Here is a 26,295-nt window from a genome sequence, read left to right on the forward strand (position 1 = left end):
GAAGAAGCTCATTTCATATTCATCACAGAAGAAATCCATCAAGATGAAGTCTCAATTCTAAACATTTATGGCCCAGATACCATACCAAATGGCACCCTCATTTGCAAAAGAAACATTACTAAAGCTTAAATCACATATCGAGTATCACACACTAATAGTGGGAGACTTCAATACCCCACTCTCACCACTGGACAGATGTGCCAGACAGAAACAATGGAGAAATAAAGGATCTAACAGATGTTATGACTCAAATGGGCTTAACAGACATCTATAGAACATTTCACCCAAACACAAAAGAATATACCTTCTTCTCAGCACCTGGATCTTTCTCCAAAATCGATCACATACTTGGTAACAAGGCAAATCTAACAGAATCAAAACAATTGGAATAACCCCTGTGTCTTCTCAGACCATCATGCTTAAAGTTAGAATCAACAACAACACTAATTGCAGAAAGCCCACAAACTCATGGAAACTGAGCAATGCTCAACTGAATCACCACTGTGTAAGCAGAGACTGTACATTCATTTCCTGGCCATCAAGACCAGCGTCAGTCTCAGGCAGGAGAACCATGGTGTCTGCCTATCTCTGCTTTCTTCCTCCCAGAATTCTGTTTTGTCTTCCCAGTCTACCTGAGTTCTGCCCTATCAACTAGGCCAAGGCAGTTTCTTTAATAACCAATGAAAGCAACACAAATACAGAAGGACCTCCTACACCAGAGAAGGACTATTGCGTGCCAAATACCATAGCAGGATTTATATAGAACTCACTTCTGCCTTGCTGCAACCCTATGCAGTTATGCATGTATTATAGATTAGGAGTTGAAGATGCTTCAAGGTAGAGGCTCCCCTCAAGGTCACAGAGCTAGTTAGGGAATGGCAGTTAATTACACAACCCAGATTTGTTGGATCCCCAAACCAGTATTCTCCTCAATGGGCCTGGGAAACATTGTGGTATAAGAAGACATGGAGCTTGGGGAAACTAGGAGGTAAGCATTAAAAAGGCCCACAGCTGGCGACCACAGGAGTCTCAGACTTGAAAGGTGCACAAAGCCGTCAAGCAGGTCATCAGCAGCTAAGCATCCCAAGAAGGAACAGCCGCTCACTTGCAGTTACTATAAAAACATTTATAAGCTGAAGAATATATTCAAAATTGGGCGAGTTGAGTGGCCGTGTGTCGTGATGTGATTGTTCACAAATGTTGCTCATATTTTCTTTCTTGTTCTAGGTTTTGTTTTTGTTCTCGACATTCTTGTTGAAAGAGGAAAAAAAAAACCCAACAAACTATGCAGGAAACACTTCCAAAATAAATAAAAGAGAATTTTGCTTATGCTTTATAATTTTACAAGTGCCTAAGAAACTTACAGAGAAAGACCCTGGCACAGCAGAGGCAGTAATGTGTTTCAGCATATGCTGTAGAAATGAAGTTGGAAGGCAGAGATGTCTGATAGCTAAGTCCACTGTACTGTCTCATGCTTTCTGGAGTTGGCCCTTTGTAATTATTGAGATGGTTTACTCTCCTAACCTCTAAGTTTATCATCTAGATTCGAACATACTGAATATGTGATCCCCCTTCTACTTTTTCGAGCTGGTCTCGACAGACTCCGGCTGTCCTGGTACTCATTATGTGGACCAGGCTGGCCTCTAACTCCCAGAGATCCATCTGCCTCTATCTCCTAAGTGCTGTGATTAAAGGTGTGCATCACCATGCCTGGTTCTGAACATGCAATTTTAAAAGACCCAAATCATTATTTTATAGAGATACCAATATGCTTGAAATTTGACATAAAAGTCTAAGAAAAATTTTAGGAGTTAGATGACTTAGCCATCAAGACCATGTAGTACTCTTGCAGAGTACTGACATTAAAGTTGGGTGGCTCACATATGCCCGCTTCCAGGTACCTGGTGCCCTCATCTGGCCCCCACAGGTACTCCACTCACATGAACAAACTCACATGCAGACACGCACATACATACCATCATAATTGAAAATCAAAACCAAAATCTGAAAAGAGGGAACTTTCCCATGAATTCATTATTCTTAAGCCTGACTCACCTCTGTCAGAGAGAGGAGGTGACAAGGTCGCTACAGTGCTGACATGTGGCCTGACAGATGAACTTACTAGGGAAAGGAGGGAAGACAGCTACAGGCATGAGGTTGCCTGTGCTTCTTTCGTCACCTAGAGTTAAGAATATACTCACCAAGCAGGGCGGTGGTGGTGCACGCCTTTAATCCTAGCACTTGGGAGGCAGAGGCAGGCGGATCTCTGTGAGTTCGAGACCAGCCTGGTCTACAAGAGCTAGTTCCAGGACAGGCTCCAAAGCCACAGAGAAACCCTGTCTCGAAAAACCAAAAAAAAAAAAAAAAAAAGAATATACTCACCATAAAAAGTGAGGTATCCAAAGAGTGCAGACACATAGTAGAGCAGGAAGCTTAAAGCAATTGCTGTATTGGTCACATTCTGCATTCTCTTCTTTGAGGGGCTGAAACACAAAAGTGGTAGACATTGATAAAGCCAGGGATCCGAATCCTGTCTGAAGGAACAAGTATCTCCCAGGCCAGTTGGGACTCTTTGGACAACCATGAGTTCATCAAAGACTACACATCAGAATCATAAGTGGACACTCAGGCAAAGATGGCGTCACTGGCATCAATCTCAGTGAGAGCAGAATTAGCTCTTGGCCGTCTTGTCTGCTTTTTAACTGATGCTTAGAATCACGAAAATAGAGGAGGTTTCCTAAGTGAGAACGCAATCCAATCTGCAAGCCCCATAAGTAATACACATTCCCAGTGTTCCACAGTACCTTCGAAGCTCACAGTAAATGGGCAATATTGAGGTGTGGCAGAGAAATGAAAAAGCCATGGTTGGTACGGCGTAAATACTCTGAAAACAATTTTAGAAGACAAAATTATTAGAAGACAAAAGCTACTCCATTTTGCTACTTGGTTATTATTTTTTTGTTTAATTACATTTTAAAAAATTCTGTGTATGTGTGTGCCCACACACCCACGCCACTAAGCACACATACACAGTGATTCTAAGCATCAGTTAAAAAGCAGACAAGACGGCCAAGAGCTAATTCTGCTCTCACTGAGATTGTAGAGGTCAGAGGAAAACTTTGGGAGCCAGTGCTCTCCTCCTACCATGAGTGCAGGGTCAGGTCATCGGGCCTGCTGGCCCAACAATACAACTGAGCCACCTTGCCAGCCCCGAAATAAAGTTCTCTTAAAAAAAACAACTTGGTCAGATTTATTTCATCTTTTATGAATGATCTCTTTATAAGACTTTTGAGGGGGTGGGGGAGGAGCTCTACAGTCACCAGCAAACACTGGAACTTACAGGTTGGTGGCTTGATTATTCTGACCTGAGCAGTTTCTGACTGGTCCCTAATACCATGTTGCTTTATTACAACCACCACCTTCTACATTATTTGGATAAGATAAAAATAATTCAGATAAGATATAAGTAGCTACGTTTAAAGACATTTTATTATAATTTCCAGTCATTATTAAGGTATGTACAATTTAAATACACCTCGTTACCCCAAGTAGCAATAACTCCAATGCTTTTGAATCTGCTTTTACTTATTCAGTGCAAGCAAGTACTAAAAATAGAAACCACATCTTGTACTGCCAGAATCCTTCACCAAGGTCTTTTTTAATGAACACAAAGATCATTAATTCTAGACCTGAAAAACTCCACGGGATCCTATGCAATACATAAGCCTATAGTTTCTTTAAAAATTATTATTAGAATATTTAACAAGAGCCAGAGAAAACTAGCAAGCTTAAGTAACCCTCGAAATTAAAGTACTCTCTTTAACAAATGGATGGCAATGATTTCTCTTTTCTGGTCTAAAAATATTTCCCCTTAGCCGGCTTTAGGCTCTTCACCAAAAGAACTTCCAGATGAGGAACTTCGTTGGGATACAGTACCTGGGAAGTCGTGTTCCCTGAAGCTGCCTTAGGGAATGAGAGTTTAAGTCACACATTCTCTGTTTCATATACTGCTCCGTTTCCCAGCTTGTCAATTACCCTACCTAGATCTTTAAGGCCTGTGGAGGGCTTCGCCATGTGAAAGATGTGGTGACCTCCCTTGTGAGGCTGGAGAGACATTTCTCAGTTAAAAACTGGAGCTGCATTGGAAAGTTCTGCATGGAGGACTAACCACATTAGCATTCTATTCTAAAAAGGCTGGGCAGTGAGTAGGAAAGCCTAGCTCCTGGGGCCTACAAAACAACAAAGCAGGGACCAAGCAGACTGCGGTGATTCCTGTTTCTCTGCTCAGGCTCAGAGAATCTTCCAGGCAATTCCAGGATCCTACAGCGCTCTCAGAGCGGGCATGGGACTTGGTCTGTTGGTCTCTGCTCTGAGCATCATAAATCTCCCCTCGGAATGCTGTTCAGGAGTATTGGCAGTACTCTACTGCTGGTCCAACGATGGGGCTGTTTAGCTAAAGACCAAAGTCCCGCTCACAGGGGAGAAGTTTTTGATGTAATTGGCGATTTAGCTTTACAAGTCCAGAGCGCAACAGGAAAGCCGTACCCACAGAGGACCGTGCTGGCCAGACCAGACATTTGGTAAATCTGTTCTTTTAGGCAAAGGCCCATTTAAAACAGGCTCCATTTAAAGGCACGCCAAAAGAAAGAAAAGAAAAAGGCGGCTGCTTCATAATGGGCCACCCTGTGTTAAATAATATTATTCTTCTGGTAGGCAATCCTATACTTAGCACTTTCATGAAAATCAATTAGTTACAGGTATAAAGACCTGAGAGACCCTGTTACACAAATCTCTTAAAACTTGAAATGTGAAAAATCAACCGAAAGTATCTGTTAATAAGTTACACACCTCTTTGGAGAAATGAAAGAGCTTTGGTTTACAGTCATCTGTAGCGTTGGAAATCTGTTTAAGAGTATGGAGGGGAAAAGAGAAACCAATAGCTATTAAAGTCAGAATACTGCAACAAATATGACGAATTTATTACCACTACACTTTCAGATCAGATCACTTCAAAGCACAGTTCTAAAACGCAATGCAACCATAACTTTTTCATTAATTAGAAAAAATAATCATTGATCTCCCATTTCTTTTTTAGTTGAAAAATTAAAAATAAAAGAGCTTAAAAACTATCACCTGGAACACTCCATTGATGCAACTTAGGGCCACAGGACAAGGGATGGACCACTTTTTAATCACTATCTGGAAAAGGAAATACAATCACACTCAGATAATTTGTAGTAAAATTCATCTCAAGCTGATCTCAACCAGGACAACACTTTAAATAATGCTGAACAAGAGGCTAACAGATGAATCCCTGCTGCTCTGGTCTTCCCCAGAGAGAATGGGGTCACCTTTTAACATGGTCACTGGGTGGAGAGGGAGGGCATGGGCACCTTACTTCTGATGGGGAGGGGGCAGGAGGGATCTGGCTCATGAAAGACTGAGTGAGCTCATGAGTAGATTCCCCAAAACTCCAACAGTACCCTGTTTTTTTTTTGTTTTTTTGCTTGCTTGTTTTGTTTTTTTTTAATCTTTTTATTTCTTTTAAATTTTTTAATTTATTTATTTATTAAAGATTTCTGTCTCTTCCCCGCCAGCGCCTCCCATTTCCCTCCCCCTCCCCCAATTAAGTTCCCCCCCCCCCCCCCAGCCCGAAAAGCAATCAGGGTTCCCTGTCCTGTGGGAAGTCCAAGGAACCCCCACCTCCATCCAGGTCTAGTAAGTTGAGCATCCAAACTGCCTAGGAAAGTGCAACTCAAAAGGAAGCACGTTTTCAATGACAATTGCACAGAATACGATTATTTGTGTCAGAAGCAGACAGGCCTAGCATACGAGCAGAAGAGCAGGGACTTCACTGCCGAGTGTGACCTGATGCACACCTACTTCACCCCTTGATGTTTTCAGGTTTGTGCTACTTTGGTCAATGTGGCGAGAGCTGGTTAGAATATGAATGCACATCTAAAAAAATTACAAAGAAACCCAGAGCGATGGTGTTTCCCAGAAAACTTCGATGAAAGGCTCAGGACTTGAGTCTTAATTGTGGCCGTCCTGCTCCTAGAGCCACGGTGGTGGCTGTGTCAACACTGCCATTGCAGCCCCTGTTGCAGGCACATAATTACTCTGTAAATATTTGCTTCAGGCTAAATCCCAGCATACAAAGGGGCAGAGAGAAGAAAGGAAGTATTTGTCTTTGCAGGAGACCAGTAAGTAAATACCATTCCTATTTGGAACTTATCTAGTTTGGGATTTTAACAAATTCAATCAAAATTTTATACAGTGATAAATCTAAAGAAAACACACACTTTTAGGATTAAGTTAAAGAGTGAACCTGAGTCACTTTTAATTTAAAATCTCACCCAAAACGGGGTGGGTGGCTAAGGACCAACTGGGCATTTCTAGGTTACGTTTGCAACATAAAACCAGGTTTAACCATAAACAGAAAAGAACAAAACCAGAACCAAGAGCTCATTATCTTTTTTTTTTTCTTTTTCTGAAAAGTTTAAGTGATGGAGTGGGGGTGAGAGGGAAAGGAGCTGGTCTCTCTGGTGCCCTGCCCTGCCGATGTCTCCCCGAAGGCAGAGTCCTCCACGGGGGCCTCTCAGCACCGCTGAGCGCAGACCTTGAGGACAACGGAGCATCATTCCCTCTCTTTTTCCTTGGTCATCTGCTGCTGCAGAAACCTTCAAGTCAAAAATTCTTGCAAAAATTCTCCAAGATACAATATAGCCTATTTCATTTATTAAAGAGAATTATTATCAACTTAATTTTACACTAACATAAATTCCGTTATTACAGCTAATTTCTGTGCAAAGGGCCGCCCTGGTTTCAAATCTGCATGGTGGGCTGGGGTGGTCAAAGCTACAGAGATTGGGAGAGACCCACAAACAAGAGAAGAGAGTTCCAGGGTAAGAAGGTAATTCTGGGGGATGGGGACACACACACACACACACACACACACACACGACCTTAGGCACTAGAAATACTGCATTCGCACAAAAGGCCCTTCCCCCCCTTCTCCCTCCTTTCCCCCCCTTCTCCCTCCTTTCCCCTCCTTCCCCCTCCTTCCCCCTCTTCCCCCCCTTCCACCTCAAGCCCTGCCCATCTCTGCAGGTCAGTGCCCACTTTAATTCTTTCCAAATCCCTTTACATTGCTCCCAGCAGCCCCTCCCTCCTCTTGACTCTAGTGACTTGTTTCAAGGTGACCAAAAAGGTAAGTTTAAAAAAGGATAAAAGCATCTGTTTGGCTATTTTGAGCCACTGCTAAACCGAGATTTATTTTTAAATTTAGATACTCTCAGGGAAAATTTATGCTAACTTTCTGAATGAAAATCAGGATCTGGGAGAACATTAGTAGGGATGCACTGGTCTACAAGGCTTGAAGAGCATAAGGAAGAAAATAAAATGAAGAAAACATTTTCTGAACTGATTGTATAATGTAATATAAACATAATAGACTTATATACACGTTCTAAAAATAATCAATGAACATATCGGTACATGTTTCAAAAAAAAGTCAGTTAGCGGAGCATGGTGGAGCTATGCTCACCCTAAATTCCAGCCCTCAGGAGGCAGAGGCATGGGCACATGGATTTCTGTGAATTCTGGGCCAGCCTAGCCTGCATAGTGAGGTCAGGCCAGCCAGGGTTACATAGGAAAACCCTGACACACACACACACACACACACGCAAAACAAACAAAAACTAGAAACAGAACCAGTAATACATATGGCAACAAAAGACAGCAATAAACAAACAAACAAACAAACCCAACATAATCTACAGTTTCATTGTAGGTCAAATTTCAACTCGTCTCCCGGGTAGAAATCCAAGCAGATGATTTGTAGAACATCACGATAAACACAGGAGAATTATTTCCATATGACTACTGAAGCAGAAATCTGCATCGGATTAAAGAGTATCTACTATGACAGAAACAGAAACTCCAACAGACACATTGTATCAATACGTTTCACCTGTGTTAAGCTATTGACTGTGAAAACTGAATTACTTCTACCTATGAAATGCTTGCCTTGTTGATTAACTATGAGGAGAAAATTCAGTATGTTACCTGCACTCATTTAAGAACCATACACTTCTATGTATGTGTGGGATACCTAACCATTTAGATGTTTTTCAACAATTACCTTATGATGAAAATACTTACTGTTCCTCGCTAAGTATAGAACCTAAAAAATACATGCTCAATTCATTATTTGAATGACACTGGAGTGGGTGAATTCAACAAACAATCAAGCACTGTTAACTATTTTCAGTCTTAAGAACATTCCTTAGAATAAAATGTTTAGGAACGGGGAAATAAGAGTTACTTGTACATATTTTAGTTGTTTCATCCTGTGTCTCAGATGATTTAGCCAAAGATAAATGCAATGCAAACATGATTGGTGTGTATATACATAGTGGGTATGTGGTTGCATGTGTGTGTGGTGTGTATGTGGTTGTGGTTGTAGCTTTGTGTGTACACGTGTGTAGTGGTGGCTGTGTGTGCACGTGTGGACGTCAACGTTGGGTGTCATTCTTCAGGAGCCATTCACCTCGCTTTCCGAGACAACCTCTCATTGGTCTGGAGTGTGCCAGGTGGGAGAAAGTCAGGGTGGCTGGCCAACGAAGCCCAGGAACACGCTCCCCCAGCCCGGGGATCACAAGCAGATACCACATGCCCAACTGTTCACACGGGTTCTGGGGACTGAAGACAAGCCCTCATACTGGCAAGGCAAACACCATCATCCCAGTCCGGAGACTGTTGGACAGCTCTGGAATCTGGCTCTATAAAGTGCTTATATGTGATGTTCCCCTTGATTCAATTTATTGGTAATTAAGTAACCTTAGAAAAAGGTTACTGGGGATAGATATAGTCTTGGCAAATTAAAAATGCTCAATCCTATGTAAGGTTTGGCATTTAGATACTTACTGTAGGATAAACTACTGTGCAAAGAAAAAAAGTTTTAAAAAATTATATACAAGGACACATCTGTCTTAGAAGAATTAAAAGGCCATAAATCAAAATTCTCTTTTATACTTATGCTAAATTATTTTACAAATATAAGTTAAACTATCATCTGATAAATAATAAAAACAAGCTAACTAAAAATATATTTTCTGCATATGAAAAAAATATTTATTTCCAGTACTATGTTTACGAGAGCATTTTATGCTGAGTAAGCAGACTGGATAGGACTCCATTCACATCCCACTTCTCCTTGGACCTTTGCAATCAAGTCTCAGAGACCATCATTTCAGGCAGTGCTGCGTTAAGCTGAACGCACGGGGCACAGGCCTATCGCTTCTCCAGAGTGCTAGGCTGTCCAGGGGTCTAGTCCACCTAGAGTCTTAACTGGAGGGCTGTGTATCCCTCTCTGCTAACCACAGAACACTAAATTTCAAATGCTACTCTAAGCTTCTTTAAAATGGACAAAGTGAATAATCCTGTGACTGAAATTATTTTCAAAAACAAAACAGTGCTTTTAACAATATAAAACGGGCTCCTGTGCCCAGCACAAAGCAGTAAAAGCTGTCGTTAACACAGTCGCTTTTCTGTGATGAAATAGCAATGCGTTATATTTTAAACTTACCACAAGAGCAAAGAACACCATAAAGAAAAATGATAAACTGCTTGTGTAGCCAAGAAAGCCTGTAAAATAGCAATAAAATAAAAAGCAATTTATAAGGCAAGTGATCCTGACTCACAAATAGAGCCGTGCACCGTGGGCATGTTTTCTACTGCAGCTTGGTCTCTGGGCCCCGGCCCGTCTGTCACAGACCATTATGCAGCTCTGCACAGCAGAACGGGACTGGCTTGCACCGGCAGTGCACTGCAAGGGAGGCTGCTCCTTAATGCTCTGGTGGGGCGGACAAAACGCTACCACAAGCCAAGTCATAAGTTAGCTAGGCAGGGCTGAGGACGGAGCCACTGAAACCAGGCCAAGCTGAAAATGATTCGCAGTGACCACTCTTCTAGACACGGTGCTGTGGCGCTGCCCCTCCCCCAAACATCCCGTGTTCCTCCACAGACTCACCTATCCTGGGGAGCAGCGAAAGAGGGAACACGACGCCAACACAGATGATGAGCAGCAGCGTCTGACCATCGAGATACCAAGACCTATTAGGAAAAACATTCTGTGTTAGGTACGGGACATGGGACTCATTCACATCCATCCAAACACAACGAAAAACCTACTTTTTCTGTTAAATGTTCTTAGGAAAACCTTTTATTGTTTATTTACTTATTTATTTGTGCACTGGTGTCTTGCCTGTGTGAAGATGTCAGACCCCTGGAACTAGATAGAGTTACCAGTAATTGTGAGCTGCCATGTGGGTGCTGGGAATTGAACCTGGGTCCTCTGGAAGAGAACCCAGTGATCTTAACCCCTGAACCACCTCTCCACTTCCTCCACAGAAAATCTTTTATTGTTAATCATGAATATGCATTTATAAAATATACTAAAATAATGTTGATATAAGCCTACAATCTCAGGAGTTGGGAGGCAAAGGCAAGATCAACATTTTGAGGCTGGGGTATATAGTGAGAACTTGTCTCAAAATAACACCTAAACCAAAACAAACACACAAAAATGCCCCATGAGATGCCATTTTTCAATTATCAAATTAACAAAAACTTAAAGACAAGATAACAGTTCATGTTGGTGAGGAGTACTGAAGTATGCCAAACACAGCTTTTCAATGCTAGATCTGTATTAACTACCTCTTCATGTGGTTATGCCTTACAACACTTACAAAATACTATTAAGAATAAAGAAACACCAGCAATAGTTACAGAGACTTTTATCAAATAATATTTATTGAGAACTTTTAAAATAATGAAAATCTAAAACATAAAAAATAATAAAAACTGAAAGCGAACAAACATCTAATACTACAATTTGGAAAAACAACTATAGTGAATGTGTGTGTAGTCTGATTGTTTTGAGGAAAAATACAGATATTATTAAAAATGTACAGGAACTTCATAGTTTCGGGTGATAAAGAGTCATTTTTTACTCTTCATACTTTTCTACACTTCTCCAGAGTTTCAGAAGGGGTATGAATTACCAGTTTAAAACACTAAACTTTTCTTTAAAAGACAGCAAAATACTGAATGAGAATGGTTAGCGAGTACTGAGATCACGAGTTTGTTAATAAAAAAGAAACGAGGACTGGGAGCCACCAGCACATGCTGGAGACATGGAGGCAGGCTTGCTGGCCGGGTTGATCAGCCGTGTGAGCAACAACACTAATGTGGGGCTGGAGAGATGGCTCAGCGGTTAAGAGCACTGGCTGCTCTTCCAGACGTCCTGAGTTCAATTCCCAGCAACCACATGGTGGCTCACAGCCATCTGTAATGAGATCTGGTGCGCTCTTTTGGTCTGTAGGCACACAAGCATACAGAACACTCTATCCATAATAAATAAATAAATAAATAAATAAATAAATAAATAAATCGTAATGTGTGTTGGAGATGTGGTGGCGGGCTTGCTGGCAAGGCAGATCAGCCCTGTAAGGAAGTTTAAGGATAGTAAAAGACCCTGTCTTAAAAAGAAAAAGAGGTGAACAGTACCCAAGAAACACTCAAGCTTGTTCTCTGACCACCACATACGTGTGCATACACACTCATGTGTGCAAGCACATTCATACACAGACAGGAAGAAGAGTGAAAGACAAATTTCAGTACAGAGAGGGAAAAATAACACTTTGAATATATATTTTTAAAGTCAGAGGGATATACTTAGAATACAAAAAATGGCATATTTCTATATGGTAGCAATACATAGGTACACATATGATTTTAATTTCTTAATACATCTATAGAATATTTAAATATTAAAGTTAATTCCTCAAAACCTTAATGTATGCACATGTGAAAGACAAACAATAATTAATATAAGGAATGCAACTAGTAAATATATAGGAAGAAAGATCTAATCACAGTTGCCAATTAAATGGATCTATCCTGAGATTACTGAAATCAAATTAGTAAAATAGTCAAGGATGTGATATAATTGGCCCATATGTATTACTATGTTATTGTCCAATTAGGACTCTCTGGAAAAAGAATGGCAATAGTAACCAGCACAATAAAAGCGCAGTGGCAATTAACTAAGAAAACCAGCAAAACATACACAATTGTACCACATGAAGAAAATAAAATCCAGGATAGAAAGGGATTGGGAAACATCAAAGATCAATAGGGATTCCTTTAGTAAGTGTTTGGTAGATGACTTCAGAATCTCCCTGTGATAATCCATCCTCCTTCACTCTCAACAGGTGGCCAGTGTCCCCGGGCCCTGTCAAGTTAAGAGCTTGCCTTCGCCTGGGTTAAAGAGCTAACTTCCAGCAAGCCTGGCCTTAACTGTCCGGTGCCTATCTTTACACACCCTGGCTTGTGAGGACATCCTTTCTGCTACCCCTTCATTCATGACTGCTGGGTAGTGACAACACCCTCTTTAGGAGAGCAAGACGAGGAGCAGCAGCAGCACCAGAAAGAGCACCGTGGTCACACACACACCCTCCCCCCCCCGTCCTGCTCACACTTGCCCCTGTCCTGTTCACATTTCTCCCATCCTGCTCACACTTCCCCCTGTCCTTCTCTAACTCCCATCCTTTGCAGATGCACCACCAGAAGCTAGAAGCGATGCACAACTATTTCTGTGCTGCGGGATCTGAGGTCGAGGTCTCCAGCCACACTTGCATGAGCCCCTCAGAGGCTGTTGTGCAGGAGGTACTACAAAAGCAACCATATAGTAAACACAAACGGATACACAAAAGGCTCATCTTCTAGTCGCCCTTGAATAAAAAGCCAAATAGGAACCTCAAAATAGCCCTCACCAAGAAACACCTGGCAACTAAATTCTGAAACTGGCAGCAAGCCCAGGGCTCTCCGTCTGAAATGTCTTTTCTTCTGGGACCTGGTATCAGACCCAGACAGTTGCAGTGCCAATAGAAAAATGGCCCCAAGGGAACAGCCGAGCAGATTCCATCTGTTAGCACTGCTGTTCCTCTGGATAACAACACTGCATTGTATTCTGAATGTCTGCTAAGAGGGTATGGACCACAATCAATGTTCTGAACATAAAACAAAGCAAAAATGGTCACAAACTAACCTGTCTCCTTTTTTGTTTGTTTGCTTGTTTGTTTGTTTTTAAGACAGGGTTTCTCTATGTAGCCCTGGCTATCCTGGATCTTGTTCTGTAGACCAGGCTGGCCTCAAACTTGGAGATCCACCTACATCTGCCTCCCAAGTGCTGGGATTAAGCACATGTGCCACCACCACCTGGCCCAAACTGACTTTTTAACTAGGAAGGTGGAGTTATATAAAAGGGTACGCCACAGGACCGCAACCTTCCCCTTGCGCAGGACTAAAGGAACACTAAAATCCTATGTGTGCCTGAAGATGAAATTGATGTCCATCTGTAAGAGCAGCATGACTGACTCAGGCCTGATTGTAGGGTGTGAAGGCATGAGACTTGCAGAGTTAGGGAATGCTTGGGCTGAGGGAGCTCAGAGATCACCCAGTTCAGCATCTCCATCTCATGTGTCTGCAAAAGCCATAAAGGACCATGGGCTCGAGACAGTAGCCATGCAAACACTCCCGGCCTCAGCTACCACTCTCTAGTTCACAGCATTTTTCAGATGTCTCCAATCTATTTCAAGGCTGCACTTCATTCTCTCCTTAGGACTGAACTTAAAAAGTTACTATGAGCGGGACAGTGGTGGCATATGCCTTTAATCCCAGCACTCGGAGGCAGAGGCAGGCGGATCTCTGTGAGTTCGAGGCCAGCCTGACCTACAAGAGCTAGTTCTAGGACGGGCCCCAAAGCTACAGAGAAACCCTGTCTCAAAAAAAAAAAAAAAACAAACAAACAAACAAAAAAAAATCAGAAAAAAGAATCTTAACATGAAAAATGATTTTATTTTTAAAAAGAGATTCTCTAGGCCTGGAGACTGGTTATAAATAGTTTCTTGTGCTTATTGACTGATGGTAATAAAACCAATCATTAAGATAGCAGTTTTGTGATCATTCTTTATCAATAAAGGCCATGTAGTTACACACAGTGGAGTTGAGTGAATTTCACACGCACGTCCCAGACGATTGCACTGTGTTTGGTAATGGAGACAGTCCAAAGCAGATGCGATTAAACCTCAGCCCAGAGAATACAAATAAGTAGTCTTTAAAAGTATGCAGTAAATACATTTATTTTATAAGCCAAGATTTTAGGAAAATTTACTGCACTTAAATTTTTTTTCTAAGAGGGGAAAAAGAATTATCTAACCAAACTCCTGTTTTCCTACTGTGACCTAAATATACATTCTCTTTAAGCCAAAAGAATTAGAGTAAAAAGTTTTATACTTCCTAGAAAACTTGTTTGATCTGTGGATTTAATCCTATATGATAAAAATGCTCCAACTATGAAACACAGAGAATAAATCCTTAGCTGGATTGCAAATGCTTGGCACGCAGATGTTTTTTCCATTTTTAAATGAAAACCAGATTTATTTATAAGTTGCTTTAATTTCATTCTCGAATAGAATGGAACAAGAGTATCGTATGTTCTCAATTAGGATCTTGCTCACATCCCATATCAATTATGTAACTCAAATGCAAGACAACTTAATTGTGTCAATCATAGTCCCCTGACAAGACCATTAAATGTTAACAGAGAGCTCCCAACTTTTAACAGCTATAGATTTTAAAAATATATATAAGTTATTCTAGGAAAAATATAGAGGCATCATAAGAGTTTGGTATAAGCACCACTGATCTAGATCTCTAACAGTAACTTTGAAATTAGAATACAGTGAGCACAAAGTGATTCGACAGCATCTTCATAAAGGGCTATAGTTCACATAGATATCTATATATCTATCCACAGATAACCCAGAAAACAAAGACACCTGAAAGATTAACTGAAACTTATGGAAAACTAAACCCTAAAATAAAACATCAATACCACATGATCTCAGTGAGAAAATACTGCCACGCAACCCCATCTAGAAACAGACTGTCCAAAAGCAGCGCTCACCGCGCAACATTCGCTGCTGACTTTCCAAGGTTAGGCTTCAAAGACAATTAGCATAGTCTCCTCATAAGTGAGTATGCTACATGTAAAACAATGAGTTATCAAAAATGTGTGATTTAAACACACAGTGGGTGAAAATTGGTGACAGCATTCTTGTCAAAAGCTCATTTGTGATAGAAATAGAACATTTATATAAATGTTTTACTAATACAACTGAAATAGGGCTTAATTTTAGTTGTTTAAAATGTATGCTAAAACAGCAGACATGGCATTCGATTTAAAGAGAACAATGCTTCAGCAGACAAAGCACCGCAGTTTTAATAGCAGCTCTGCTACCCAGCACCCCGACTATGTCTAAGGTTACTAAAGGCAATGTTAATAGATGTCATCAAAATCAGGACCAAACAAAAGATAAACAGACAAAACAAAGACAAATGCAGGTGACATAGGACAACCATTAGGATTATCAGCGTTCATTTGTGTTTGACTCTGAGCTTCCTGGCAATCCGCATGAACAAGGAAAGTCTACCTTTAACATGCTCATTGTCCTGTATTGTCCCTGTTCCCACATCTACACTGTGCGGTGTGCACATAAGCACGAATATGTGTGCCATCTTATTTGATCATTTCAACTCTGTTAAGGAAGCAAATAATCATAGGTAAGGTCATTGTGTCACCTTTTTTTCTTTTTTCTTTTTCTTTTTTCTTTTTGAGACAGGGTTTCTCTGTGTAACAGCTCTGGCTGTCCTGGAACTTGCTATGTAGACCAGGTTGATCTCGAGCCACAGAGATCTGCCTGCCTCTGCCTCCCCAGTGCTGGAAATATAGGTGTGTACCACACCACCCAGTGCCCCCTTTTATTAATGATCTATTTATTATTTTATGCGCATTGCTGTTTTGCCTGCATGCATGTCTCTGTATGTGAGGGTGGCAGATCTCCTGGAATGGGAGTGATAAACAGTTGGGAACTGCCACATGGGTGCTCACCCAGGTCCTCCGGTGAGAGGTCGGTGCTCTTAACCACTGAACCAACTTTCCAGCCCTTTCAGAATGCCTGTCTGTTTTTCTCTTTTTCTGGCATTGAGAACTGAACCCAGGGCTTTCTAGGTATGCTAGGGCATGCTAGGCAAGCACTCTGTCTGGAAGCCACAAGTCCTACTCTCATTGGTACCCTCACAGCACCAGGTAAAAAAAACCTACAGCTCATGACAAGCTAGATGGTCAGGAATTAGAGACTCAAGGCTAACTAGCATGAAATGAACGGGACATATGTTTCCTTTCATCACGCTGCCTTGAGTTCCTAGCTCCATATGCAAATTTCTCACTTAGAATTCAAGTAACAAAAATGGTTCCTAATATTTTTATAGCAAATGCAAACAAGTGTATTTCACACAGCTACTTGCTAGAGTAGTTAGCTGTCACATAGGGCATTATCAAAATGCAACCAGACAAAGCTGACAGAAGTCGAGGTAGCTGTGAGCATGCACTGGGGCCCTAATGAGCTCTGAAGTGAACGCGAGGGACAGCTTCTGAGGATGAAGATCGTGAAGGACTTTATAACCCTCATGCTAATCACATCTTGACAGTTCGTACTGAGATCAAAAGTAACCACACTTTCCTTACACATGCACATCTGCACCTGTCTGCTTCTGCAGGAGCAGCCACTTCCCTAAGCTGAAAACTAAGTTTTGAAGTTTTCCTCTGCACGCCAGATAAGTCTGATTACTGGGGAGAGCCAACCAAACGATGTTATTCAGTGTATTAAGAAAGGCTAAGCAAAAAGTAAGTGCTCACCCAAAGTTCTTTATGCTGTCTAACATGAGTCTCACACAGTGGCTGCAGCCATCATATCCGTTGTCATGACAACCTGCTGGGAAGGGACAGCAAGGATGACTCACTGTCCCTTCAGCTGTCTTGAGCCTTCCACTATCCTCCAGCTTTTAACTCCTTAGGTGCCTCTTCACTTTTCTCCAAGGGCTAATTGGGACTTGACTTGGCCTTTCCCAAGGAGCACAAGGGCCTGGAGCTTCGGTCGTTGGCAGCTCAGGGCTCTGACACAGTGGACTGTCAGTGGACAGGTACTCAGTGTTTCCTCTATTACCGTTCCCCCCACAGAACCGCTAAGTGTCCTGAGGACGGGCACCACATTGCCACTACGGTTTCACAGAACAGAATGAATGAATGAACAGATGAAGGGATACAATGGAACTTCTTACCCACTGTGGTCTCCAGGCAATAATTCTGAAATAGCAGCAGGAAGCTCTGTTTTAATAATTAAAAGATAAGATGACATAGCTACAAAAGAACAAAGAGAATTTCTATTAGAATTTTAACCATTCAAAGAGTGATCTATTCAGAAACACAGACGTCCATAGGATTTCGGGCACCATATAGAAGATAACCCACAATGAACTAAGCCAAACACATACACAGGAGAAACGAAGGCAAATGACTCTGTAGAGAAGAACTGGTAAGTTTATCACATGACCTTTGTTTATACTGCAAGTCTGAAGATAAGAGGAAAAGGGATTTTTTAATAGGCTATTCAAAATAAAATTGTTTCAAGTTTTGAAAAATTCTCTTTCACATTGTCTCATCTGTTCAGTGCACAAGATTTAGTGATAAACATAAAAACTTTAAGGGTCAGGAGATAGTTGCGTACACCTTTAATCCCAGCACTCAGCAGGCAGAGGCAGGCGGCTATCTGTGAGGTCATGGCCAACCTGGTCTACAGAGTAAGTTCCAGGACAGCCAGGGCTACACAGAGAAACGCTGTCTTGAAAAACCAAAACTAACCAACCAAACAAAAAGACCATGTTTATTTAATAAGTACAATTAATAACTGATCACTTGCTCTTTTTTAATTTAACTAGGAAGAAATGTCTTTTGCAGAAACCCAATTCCCTCTCTCTTCCTTTCTCTGCTACAGATCATAATACTTAAACAGTAAACAATAACTTAATTAAGGCTCTCTACTGATTCACTGCATCATGCAGCCTGTTAAGGATACGGAGCTTGAAATCCTCACTCCATCTGTGTAAATCTGAAACCAAAGCCAACCAGGTGGGGTGGCATATGCCTTTAATCCCAGCATTTGAAAGGCAGAGGCAGGTGGATCTTTGTGAGTTCGAGGCCATCCTTGTCTACAAATTGAGTTCCAGAACAACAAGAGCTACATAGAGAAACCATGTTTATGAAAAGACAAAATAACAACAACAAAACAGAAGCCAAAGCCAGCACTGCCACCAGATTTTATCTGATAGCATACGAGAAATAACTAGCTTTTATATCACTTAATAATGACACTATTCCTCATGGAGTTATTAAAACACATTCTGGGGCTGGAGAAATGCTCAGTGCTTGGCTCCTAGGACTGCTGGGCAGTTCACAACTGCCTGTACCTCCAACTCCAGGGGATCTGATACCCTTTTCTGTCCTCCACAGGTAACTGTGCACACTCGCATACAAATCACTCTGCAAGCCTTCCATCATAAATATGGTTGTAGAATATAGAACTCATTTAGGCAAATACAGAAGGGGAAGCTTAAATACTCAGCTCTATGGAAACCCAGTTGATCTGGAGTCAGACCTTCAGTATAACAGTCTTTTCCCTAGAGATGAATTGAACACACACACACACACACACACACACACACACACACACACACTCTTTTTAAAAGAGTCAATGAAAAAAAATGCCCTTGAAGAATGAAGTGTGTATTCTATGTGCACAATGCTTTTATTACTCATTTATATTTCAGGAAACATTCCACTTTCTCCTTGGACTTATAAAAACTAAGAACACCACTGAACGCCAAGCCTGAACAATGAAAGTCTGGAGGAAGTTGGATGAAAAGGTGCATTTAAGAACAGTGTGCATTTCTCAGTCCAGCTGCTGGAAAGCAGCTACTTCTGCAGTTACAGCGCTGTGATGGTTTAACTCTGGAGAAAAATGAGACAGACATGCTAGTTTGCAAGAGGAGAGATTAAATACACTCAATTGTTTGTTTGTTTTTGCTTGTTTGGATAAAATAACAGGTACCTATGGTAAAGTTAACTTTAGAACAGGTAAGTAACACTCACTTTTCTGCAATAAAAACACGACCCATATTCCTGTAATTTAAGACTATTTCTTTTTCTCTGGAAGAAACACGACTGCTTACCAAGGGCCACTGAGACATGCCTGCCAGCCCTTAGCAGTGGCTACTTCAAGCAACTGGATGTGTAATGTCTTCTCCCTTGCTCTGTTCTCTCAGAAGGAAAAACACCAGCAGCTGGGCACGGGAGGAGGAAGGGAGGTCATCGCTAACCTCTTCCACTCCAAGATTTGGATTGTCACAGCATTTTGTTTTCCAAAGAACTGTACGTGCATGATATAATGAAGAAGACGAAATAGAATCGAGTTCTCTGAAACTGGCTTAGACACTACCTAAATATATCGAGAGAAGGAGGGCGTAAACGGACAAACGTACACTCAAACAAGGAACGCAGGCTTCCGACTCCGTACTTTTACCATCTGCTCATCGGCCCCTTTCGCTGGGAATAAGCCGGCATGTGTAGATTTCTAAGGTTTCAGACAGGCACCTCTTCCAGCAATTTTCTATTTTTTTGATCTTTAATTGTAAAAAAGCCACAATGAATGTGAGATTATATTTCTTTCTCATATACAATCTGTCATTCTTTCCAGAATTTCTATTAGCCTCTGGCTAATCACTTGATCACTTTGTGTCGCAGCCTTCACTCTCTGGTTTTCAAATGGGAGTCCTGTTTCACTAGATTCCAGTCTGAAGAGCCATGTGTACTTAAAGAAATATGAACTCTCCAAACATATGTTTCTCTGTTTTAAGAAAAGGCCTCTCAGTATACACGAGTATAATAAAACATGTGAAACACTGCTTCTTCCTTGGAGAACGCTGGCGTGTTTTAAGAGCTACAAAACCACAGAGCCTACCATGGGGAAAACCCCACTGGTTGAGCAAGTAAAACAAAGAAATCTCACTGCTAAAATTACTTTTTCCTAACCACAAATAAAATTTCATGTAAGTACTACCACCTTAACATACAGTACATAACACTGAGAACAAAAGACTACTAGATAGACACCAAGTTAGGAAATACATCTTAATTACAGCCACATCAAAAGATCAAGTCAATAAAGTAAGCTGAGAAAGGTTTTAAGAAAGAATAATCTCAGCGGGACTGCTCATATATCCACTGTTTTTAGCCAAAAGGTCACTAGGTCGAATAGCTGGTTGCCACACCTCCTGTCCCATGTATTAATAGCATAAGGAAATGCTCAAGGCTTGACTTAGAGACAGGTCATAAGCAAGAATTTGTAAATGATTTTTGCTGGCATCTATCCATGGTATAGACTCCAAATACAAGGCACACCATGTTTCTTCCAAATTAATGGCTATACTAGCATCATCCATAAGAGCCACAGTTACAATAGAACAGTTCGGGCCTCCATAACACCACTGCCAAGATCTGTGCTACAAGATACACCTTGATAACAGTTATTAGCCATTCCAAATCATTTAGTTTCCCCACATTAGCTGAATAGGTATTCTTTACCCTTCATTTCAAACGGAACTACCCTGGGAAGAAAATAAAAAATCCTGTCACCGTAGTCAAGACACAGGAATAGAAAGTGCCCTTTAAAAACCACGTGGAAAAGCAACAGAAAATTTGGTAAGCCCTGAAACAGGGAAATCTGATCAGGCATCAACAGGGAGTAAGGTATCACTACTGCCCAACAGCATGGGAACGTGAATACCACTGCCCGACAGCATGGAAGACATGACTACTAACTACTAACAGCCATGGGAGACGTGAGCTGGGACAGAGGCAGAGAGGAGAAAGGCTAGAAGTGTGAACATCTGCTCATCTGGGCGTGGCATGCTATGCCTGTTACATGCTTGGCTATATTCTAGGTGATGGCAAGTTTTTTGGGCATCTAACTTCCTTATCAACCAGACACAATTTCACCCACAGAAATGGGAGCCCTGTGTACCTATCTGCGATGTGGGTGCTGGTGGTAACGGTGAGCCTGACTTGAGGAGCTCACACTATTAAATGTCAGTCTGCTCTGGGCCAGTGGAGAAGAATCAGTCAAAGCCAAGAATAATAAGAAAAGTCTATCAAAGGGGCCTCTCGAGAATGAAGTCTTTTATCTATTTGTTATCAGCATTTAAACAACAGACTGCTTTTGGCTGCTGAGTTTAACAATTGGGCTCAAAGAATATGAGAATCTCTGCAATGGAGATGGAAGTCTCAGACCATTTCAACCAGAGACACACTGTATTGTTGAGGGAGTCCATCTGGGGCTGTAGCTCTTTCGTTGAAGTAACTGGCTCAGAATTCACGTAGCTTCATGCCAGGACGTCATAGCATCTCGCACCATGATTTAGTTGATGCCAGTGGAGGTATAGCTCCAAAGAGGAATCTCCTATTCACATATGAGAGATTCAACACGTCACTGAAACCTAAAAAAAGAACAAAACTCAGCCCTCTTCCTCCATATCTCGAGGCTTTAGGAACCAGTGTTCTCAGTTTGTCTCTAGTCAACCATGTCACTTTGAGAAAGAAAAACTCAACCAGAGTTTGGGCCTAAACAATTATTAGTCTAAAAGACAATTACCCATGTTGTTAAACATTTAGGAGAACATGCATGAAGATGGGATGGCGTTCAACTGCTTTAAAAATAGAACTGGGTTTTCAGCGCTTGGGGGAAGCCCAACAGCTTCTCAGAGGATTAGTCAGTGGCCCAAACAAACAGAGGTGCTATGGTTTGCCTTTCCACCAAAGAGATTCAGGTTTATTTCGAACTTGTCTTTAGTCATGGATAATAACTAGTTTATTCAAGATGTCTCATTAACCTGGTGTTTCCACCAAACGCTTAAATGTCACGGAAATTCTATCCCCACTCAAATAGCATACAATTTCTTTTTTAAAAAGAATCTTTTTTTTCAAAATGTCTGTAAAACAATGTAATTTCCCTAAAGTGCAAAACTGGGGGGGGGGGGAATACAAACCATGATGGAATATGTTCTTTCCTTCGCTCTCCTAAAAAAGCCTTTATTTTATTTTTTTGGGTTTTTGAGACAAGGTTTCTCTGTAGCTTTGGGGCCTGTCCTGGAATTAGCTCTTGGAGACCAGGCTGGCCTCAAACTCACCGAGATCCGCCAAGAATCTTTTTTTTTTTTTTTATAGTCTGTTAAGACCCTGAACCTAAAGAGGGACCAGCGAGTCAGGCCTAGTGGCCAGGGTCTGGAATTAAGCTACTAAGGGGGCTGACGTGGGAGGATTGGGAGTACAAGGCCCTGCTTGGATAGCCTAGCGAGACTTTGTCTCCAAACAGGGGTAGAGGTGAGGGTGGGGTAGGGGGCTAGGAGAAAGCACTGTGGTGGAAAGCTCACATATGTTCAATAATCAGAAACAGACACACACAAGCGCGCGTGCGTGCACAATCAGAATATATACTTTTAAAAATCTCATTATCAAACGTCAATAGACATCTTTGCTAATACATTGTTTTTGAAGTCTCTTTAAAATGATCTTACTATAGAAATTTGTCAAGAATCTGGGGGAAAAAAAGGCTCCTCTCCAATTTCCTGTACTTCTAGACTTCTGCGGTATTTTCTAGAATTTGAGGGTAATACTGTTCAGGTTTTTTAAGGCTGCAATCGGTGTGACCAGCAGGTGGCGTAGTAACAGCATTCCGAACCCCAGCTTCCCGAGGGGCAAGACAGACTGATGAATTCAGCCTCTGCTTCAAGAAAACAATTTAAGTTGTCTAACATTACATGGTGGATTTGTCCAATAATGGGGATCTGAGATTTCGGTAGTCACTGAATCTTCTCATCTGTAAGCTGCAGACCCTGCGCCATCTTGGTTCACAGGCTGAAATTCTCTCACTCCTCACTGCCCCAAAATGAGGCATTAATCAAGGCTACTAAGGTCTGAGGATTCAGTGCCAGACAGGAAAACCCGGGTCACTCTGGCCGTCTCAGGAGGTCTCAGTGAAACTAGGGTTCTCCTGACAATGTGCACTGATTAAATCACTGATCTGCAAGGACCTGGGGAGTTAACGCACATGTTCTAGAAGAATAAGTCGGCACATTGCTCGGAGCCACTCACCTTGCCATGTTTTGAGTTGAGCAAGACATGAATTAGGAAATTAGCTGCCTTTGCTTTAATGGCAGACGTCCAAGAGTGAGTAGGACCTTGCCTGGCTGTGTGATTTCTAGCGACAGCGTAGTCTGCAGACATTCAATCTAATGTGAAACGGACTACTTCTCAGACGAGTGAGCAATGCAGCAGAGTAGGGGCTGTGAGAATCAGCCGGCCCTCACACTTCTCAGTCCTCCGAGAAGGCAGCTGAGTTCAAACCCTGCGCCTAGCATTCTCCGGCCTGTGACAGCATTCAACATTCTAGGATGCCTCCTTCCTCCCTCTGCCCCAGTGGAAGCTCACAGCAAATGCTAGCTTTAGCTCTGCCTGAGGCGGGGACACAAAGCACTACACCTGGCAATGGCCTCTTTCAGGCTCCCCACAATCACCACTCAGAAAGCAAGAGTCACAAATGAGAAGTATTTTCTATATGGCTCTCCACTTTCTAAAGGCCAGTAATTCTAAAACCTTAAGAGTCCAACATGTACTAATTGGCATTTTTAGAGGTTACCTGAAGGAAAGCCCCACCGCAATCCCGTCATTAAATCCCAATGGTGCTGTGGTTAGTGCGAGTGCCTCCCTGTTGTTCAGACTACAGTAAGGGGACAGACCAGGCCTTCACCAAAACACCCACAGAATAAACAGTCAAGAGCAGCTTATGAATTTATGATCATTTCGTCTTTTGTTTTCCTTTTAGGGTCGGGAACTGAAACAAGATTGCACGACACAGAGGAGAAGCTGGGGTTAGGGGAAAATGTGGACAGGCCGACTCTGTGGGAGGGAGTCCGGGATTGAACTGGAGACAAAAGGCTGAACACCACTACTCCCTGCTCTCCACTTCCTGCTTGTGGGGGACAAGCTGACAGGAGCCGGGCCCTGCAGCTCCACCTTCCCATGTGATCATGTCCCCTGGGGCAGAAGCCAAAGCAAACCCTCCCTCCTCCTCAGCTACTCTATAGCAGCATCATAGACAGTCTAACCCTGAAGTGTGGTGGTCATGCTTGGGATCCCAGTGCCCAGGAGGCCAAAGCAGAAGGACCAAGAGATACAGGCTAACTGAGACCTGTGACACACGTAAAAAAGACGGCAAGAGTTAAGAAGCATCAGGACATGCCACCTACCTGAAAATACAGAGTGCCTGAGAGAATTAGCACACCTTCCCCAAAGGCCACCTCAGAGACCACAGTTCTGGAAGAGAGGAGACCCTGAGCTTTCTATTTCCCACTGGAATTCTTCACCACAGACAAAACTAAAGCCAAGAGAATGAGAGAGAGGGTCCCTTGAAGCATGGGCCTGCTTGCCCAGAAAACTGGAGTCAGACTATGAGGCAGCTGACACCCAGCCAGGGCTCTGCACACAAGTAGCTTCAGATCCCACTGCGATGGAGGGGTCACTTCCACAGTTAGAGAACCGCAGAAATATGCTTCCACTTAGCGCTCACAGGCTCGCAGCGGGTAAACTCACAAGTGATGGGAAGAAAATAATGAGGACATCATTCTGAAATAAGCATTACTAGCTTTCCTGAACTCAAGGGACATTTAAAATGTGTGACAGCATCTAAATGGCATCTTTAAAGTTCTAAAGCAAGCAAGCAAAGCAACATGCAGACACCTGATTCATATGACACCAAATCCAAGAATCTTTTCCAGGTCAGACAGCTGGCCAAACAGTTTCATTTGAATGCTTTCAGGGATGAAGAACACTTTTTTTTTTTTTAAAGTCTGGGTTGGTGGGCAGTGGTGGCACACGCCTTTGCAGGAGGATCTCTGTGAGTTCAAGGCCAGCCTAGTCTACAGAGTGAGTTCCAGGACAGCCACGGCTACACTGAGAAACACTGTCTCGAAAATGCAAACAAACAAACAAAAACTGTGGGTTGTCTCCACTTCAATCACCCAGCTTACTGACAAGGCTATTGGCTGAGTCTGACGGTGTCGCCCAGCCTTGTGTACAGGAAGCACAGTCCCAACGTGCACAAGTGTTTGAAGTGGCATCTGATGGGAAAGGGTTAGGCCACGAGACTCCACCTTTAAATGCAGGTTTAGCACATTGTGAGAGCTTAAGGCTAAGAGTTTGCGTGCTCTAAGCTACCACGTGACAACTTCCCACACATGACCAGGTAACAAAGTCCTCACAGGATGTGGTTGCCTTGATCTCAGACTTCCAACCTCCAAGAGCTGATAACTGTTTATTACTAACACCCCAGTCAGTGTATTTTGCTACAGAACACAAAAATAAAAGTATTCTAGATGAGGAATATTCTAGTTTGAGAATATTATTTTAAGGTGTGTTTCTCTTGTTTATGCCATGGAACATTTGTTTAATGATGTGAAGCTGCGTTGCTTTTGCTTACGCTGCATTTGTTTAACTCTGTGAAGCGGTGTCACTGTGCCTGCCTAAAACACTGATGGTCTAATAAAGAGCTGAATAGCTAATAGCGAGGCAAGAGCAAGGGTAGGTGGGGCTGGCAGGCAGAGAGGATAAATACATGAAGAGAAATCTGGGAAGAAAAGGGGAGCAAAAGAGCAGGGGGAGGAGGACAAAGCCACGGAGTCAGAGTGAAAGTAAGACATACAGAAGTAAGAAAAGGAAAAAGCCCAGAGGCAAAGGTAGTCAGGACGATTTAGGAAAAGAGGCCTTGAATGGAGGAGTGTGCTGCTGAAGTCTTATAGCAGGTTGGAGACAGGGCCTTAAGGAACAGCCACCATCACCAAAATCCCAAGAATCCAGCAATGAGACCATAGCTACCAAGGGTCTATTTGAAATCTGTACTTCTCATTGGTCAACATATTGAAATCTGGTATTAATAAAATGTCAAAATAGCATACATGGTTAAAATAAAAATACGAAAGTATGTTGATTGTTTGAGGTGAAAGTAAAAGTAAGTCTGCTAAATCATTGGGCAATTCGGGAAATCATTTTAAATAAACAGATCACAGCATTACAGAGGAAAAAAAAGAAAGAGAAAGAAAAAAGAAAGAAAGGGGGCTGGAGAGATGGCTCAGAGGTAAAGAACATTGACTGCTCTTTCAGATGTCCTGAGTTCAATTCCCAGCAACTACACGGCAGCTCACAGCCATCTACTATGAGATCTG

General features: G+C 42.1%; 1 protein-coding gene across 2 annotated transcripts in view; it reads right to left on the reverse strand.

Moving 5' to 3' along the window:
- The window catches only part of Slc38a6 (solute carrier family 38 member 6), a 62,276-nt gene that overhangs the window by 8,273 nt on the left and 27,708 nt on the right, over positions 1 to 26,295 (reverse strand). For both annotated transcript variants that reach the window (XM_041658786.1, XM_041658787.1), the window contains exons 6-12: positions 17,248 to 17,326; positions 10,034 to 10,116; positions 9,590 to 9,648; positions 5,134 to 5,199; positions 4,849 to 4,902; positions 2,805 to 2,884; positions 2,383 to 2,483 (exon numbers count right to left, since the gene is read on the reverse strand). In XM_041658786.1, the coding sequence (XP_041514720.1) occupies positions 2,383 to 2,483; positions 2,805 to 2,884; positions 4,849 to 4,902; positions 5,134 to 5,199; positions 9,590 to 9,648; positions 10,034 to 10,116; positions 17,248 to 17,326 (522 nt within the window). The remainder of the gene's footprint in view (positions 1 to 2,382; positions 2,484 to 2,804; positions 2,885 to 4,848; positions 4,903 to 5,133; positions 5,200 to 9,589; positions 9,649 to 10,033; positions 10,117 to 17,247; positions 17,327 to 26,295) is intronic.

Source organism: Microtus oregoni, unplaced genomic scaffold (genome assembly GCF_018167655.1).
Source record: "Microtus oregoni isolate MIOR12 unplaced genomic scaffold, Mior012 000009F_ref0000495, whole genome shotgun sequence".
Taxonomy (NCBI): Eukaryota; Metazoa; Chordata; class Mammalia; order Rodentia; family Cricetidae; genus Microtus; species Microtus oregoni.